Source organism: Zerene cesonia, chromosome 27 (genome assembly GCF_012273895.1).
Source record: "Zerene cesonia ecotype Mississippi chromosome 27, Zerene_cesonia_1.1, whole genome shotgun sequence".
NCBI classification, from domain to species: domain Eukaryota; kingdom Metazoa; phylum Arthropoda; class Insecta; order Lepidoptera; family Pieridae; genus Zerene; species Zerene cesonia.
The window spans coordinates 4,735,827-4,740,041 of record NC_052128.1 but is presented as its reverse complement, the minus strand read 5'-3'; the positions used below and the strand labels follow the sequence as shown (position 1 = coordinate 4,740,041).

The following is a 4,215-nucleotide window of genomic DNA, read 5'->3' as shown; positions in this document are numbered from 1 at the left end:
GTAATAAATGTTATTTGCAGTTAACAATTTTCTTTTTTCTTTATTACAATATTTATGGCAAGACTAGGTACATTGCTCAATTCAGAGATTAATGTTTAATTTTATATTTCACTGAACAATTCACATATGCATATTAATAAAAAAAAATACAAATTTTTATGGATATGCTCATAAGTTAAGCAAATCTCAAAATCGCATGTAATGGGGTGTATAATAAAACAAAAAATATTAATTTATTATTTTTATTTTCACTTTTATATTAACTGCTATCGTCAGTATTGGCATCTTTACAAAATATAATCCCTTTGTTTAATGGAAGAATTAAAACATATATTATTTTGGCAAATCCAAACTCACCTACGTAATTACAAAAAAAACTTATAAAATATACATTTATACATCCTACTTACTACTATTTTATAAAAAAAACTTAATACAAACAATTATTTCTAACAGAACAACATAATCAGAATTCCTATTTAATCTCATATTTACATGTTTTACATAATTTACATTAAAGTTATGGACCGTCTAAATAACTAAATGAAATGAGAAAATTGATCAGTTTCAATTCAGATCGAATGGTTAAAATACAATGATCTGTGATATATTTACACATAATTAACTTATTGCACGTTTTCCAACGTTAGAACGTAACCTCGAAACATTTATATAATTTTCTACCAATTTGGTAGATTTTGTTAGTGAAATGTATAATTGGATTTTGTTATTCATGATTCGAGGCAACAATAAATTAAATAATAGTCAAGGAATGAATAATTTAATCAATGTATTGGGCTGTATTTCTACTTGGTAGTTTTCTATTTTAAATAGTTATAAATCCTTATTCGGATACAATTTATCTTTTATACCATTCATGGAATTTCAAGAACACACAACAACATTCGATATTTTACGAGTATCTAATATACCTATCTAGTATTTCTACCACTCTTTTGAGAAATGGTAGAAACACAGCCCAAAACACGTCAACCCACACGAACCCACGCCATATACAAAGCGTTTTTGGCCAAGCTATTCGGTGGTCTACTATGGGCCTCTACAAGAATCGAACCCACTACGTTTTGGCATATATTGTGACTCACCGCTTGTACGTCTGCCCGTATGGCACGAACGCTCAGGCACCGAATAAGGCACTTTTTTGTACGAATCATTACTATGAGTTTGTTAAGTGCTTATACAAATATATATCTCGATTAATACAACATTTACGGTAAATATATATATTAAGTTATGAATATTAAACGGAGACTAAAACTTGATGCTTTCAAATACTGGCTTTTAGATGTCAAGTATAACACCACATAATAATAATATTCATTTATTACGTATAACTAAATCATACCTTTTGGTATTACACGCTATGGGGAATTACCAGTATTTTGTTGCCATCACATAAAAATCCAAATGATTATAAAAAAATCTAAATTTTTTTTTTAATAAATATTATTTTCATTTTGAACTGACACAGTTCTGTATAGAAACGCTTTAACATATAAATGTAAATAAGCACTCAACACACCCGCATACACATATAAAATATATAAACGTAACATCAATTTGAACAAGCCGGAACTGTTATGGCACCCACTTCGTACGTTATGTATATCCAATATCAAATATATACGTTAATAAAACACTTTCAGTTCAGTCTTTAACCAGAAATCTCAATAGGCAATAATAATCACAGTAATTACGAACAATAACGGTGCCGAAGTTGCAACACTTTACTGGATATCTACTAATTTCTACCATTTCTATTATAACCCTATATTAGGAAATCGACGAAATATTTCAATGAATACGTCAAATAATATCTTAAAATGGCAATACTAAATCGCAGATCAAAACCAGACCTTGTACCCAGATAATCCAACGACTTTTAACAATAATAATTTAAATAATATATTCAACTAAATGGAATTTAAATGGACATTTAGGAATCAATAGAACATCGAAACGAACAATTACAAACAATTATCAAAGAATTTAACAATATTTCATAAGCTGGCAACACTCTCCATTCCGCTCTAAACAATGGACACGATAAACAAAATGGCAACCCTCAAAAATTTCTATTTATTCATCTCTAGTATTCAACATTTTGAGTAAACTAGCATTTCTATTTTCAAATAAAGGTGTTGAAATTGAAATTTGAATTTATTAGTGAGAAAATTTTCAATTAACCAGCTCTAACAAGGCTTTGCTGAAGGCTTTCAGAATATCTCATTATATTAAACTTGAACACCAAGCACTCTATCGACCACAAAATCGTACCGAACCTCGTCATCTTCCTTGATCTTCAGGTCTCGATTCTCGAAGGTGTCCTCTGGTATACACGGGTTCTTGCACTCCACGACCTGCTCCAACTCCTGGGTGGCCTGGTCCCGTCTCTCGAACGAGGTCTTCGAGGACCGGCCATCGGGAGTGCTCCTCTCCTCCAGGTCATGCTCCCAATCGTCTTCCGAGTTGAGGTCGTCAGGTAGAACGGGCACCGTCGCCTTCGGTCGGGTGAAGAATGCGATTTTCTCTCTGTAAAGTGTAAGAGTTCATTAGTGCGTGTGAATTGAAAAGAAATCCGCTAGAAAATGTCAAAAAGGCATATTAGTTTAATGGTAACTGAGGAAGAATTAAGGAACTATAATGCAGATTGATTTATTCATATTGAGGCAAAGAACTTTTTTTTTTCTTTAGTTTTTCTTTATTCCCTCGATTATCTGTGTCTGTGGTCACAAAAATGTCTGAGATCTTAAGACTGCCGGAGACGAAAGTGGGTCTAAGTTTATTTATGCCTTTTTTACTTATCAAAACATTGTTCCAACCCATAAATATCCGGTATGAATCATTGAGACTCCATGTCACATAGCTCCTTCTTGCAGTGTGGAACCTCCCACCACAAACAGTAATGGAACCAGTATTATGTATATTGTCATGTGAATGTGAATTATTTATTACATCCATACATCCATCCACCAGCCACCACATCGCGACACTCACTTGAAAGTGACCAGGTCGGGCCGCTTCCCCTGGCGGGACTTCCGCAGGCGGTACACGTCGCGGCAGGTGCGCTGGAACAGGCGCGCCACCCGCGCGGGGGCGGAGGCCGAGGTGCCTGGGGTGCCGGGGGCGCCGGGGGCGGAGGGCGCGGGCGCGGCGCCGAGCAGCCGCCGCAGCGCGTCGTCGCGCGCCGCCCAGGCCGCCACCGCGGGGTCGCCGGCCGCACACGCCTCCTCCAGCCTGGAAGGATCCACACCAACATTCATTCCACATCCAAACATTCTTCCACCATTAGATGGCATCTTCACAGAGTGAGATCACAACATAAATTATACAAAATATAAGGTAATATAGGTATTAAACAAAATCGCTGCTCGCCGTCTGTGTGTCTCGTATGTTTAGATCGATAAAATTACGCAGAAGATTTTGATGGGTTTTTAATAGATAGGGTGACTCGAGAGGAAGATCTATCCGTATACTTTTTACTTTATATTTTTATTTTTTACGTTTTTATTTTTTTTTTTTACTTTTCCGAAGACTAAACTTCTGTAATAACCTAACCGATTGGTTTTCTGACCGACTGTACTTTTTCGATCGTCGAAAGATCTACAACGATGGAAAATTTCAAGCTTTTTATCCTAGTCGTTGTGACAATTACACTTTTTATTTTATCTACAATACAGTTTCACTTCCATCCAAATATGAATGAACAATATATTTACCGTTTCTTCAATTGCGTGAGATGCTGTATCTCCTGGCGCAGGTCTTGCAGCCGGGAGGAGTGTGCTTTTAGGTCTAGTGATAGGTCCAATGATGTCCTAGCGCTGCGCTGCCTAGAGCTGTGCCGCACCACCGCGCTGCGGGCTCGGCCCCATCTGGTTGTACAAGGTTCGATTCAAATTTATATTTCATGAGAAATTTTAAGAGAATAGAAAAAATTTAATCACGAGGCGGGATTCGAACCCGTGGCATTTTGCCAAACCGTAGCAACGCCTCCTAGCCTCTCAGCCACCTATGCATCCATCCCACCTCAGCAATCGAACTTCTTCTACTCTTTCGGTTTCATGAGCCTATTTTTCTATTCTATATAAATTTCTCATTTATAAAGCATTTTAATGCTATAAATAGTCCAAGAAAATGGGTAGGGTAAATGCGAATTTGAGATTAAAACTTGAATTTTTGATATAATTTACTTTG

At 36.3% G+C, this 4,215-nt stretch overlaps 1 protein-coding gene across 2 annotated transcripts in view; it reads right to left on the bottom strand.

The window, feature by feature from the left end:
* Positions 1-226: 226 nt before the first annotated feature.
* Positions 227-4,215, bottom strand: part of LOC119837327 (protein kibra) — a 67,008-nt gene continuing 63,019 nt past the window's right edge. For both annotated transcript variants that reach the window (XM_038362860.1, XM_038362859.1), the window contains 3 exons: positions 3,741-3,893; positions 3,019-3,258; positions 227-2,553 (listed from right to left, as the gene is read on the bottom strand). In XM_038362860.1, coding sequence (XP_038218788.1) covers positions 2,256-2,553; positions 3,019-3,258; positions 3,741-3,893 — 691 coding nt within the window. In that variant the 3' untranslated portion in view covers positions 227-2,255. The remainder of the gene's footprint in view (positions 2,554-3,018; positions 3,259-3,740; positions 3,894-4,215) is intronic.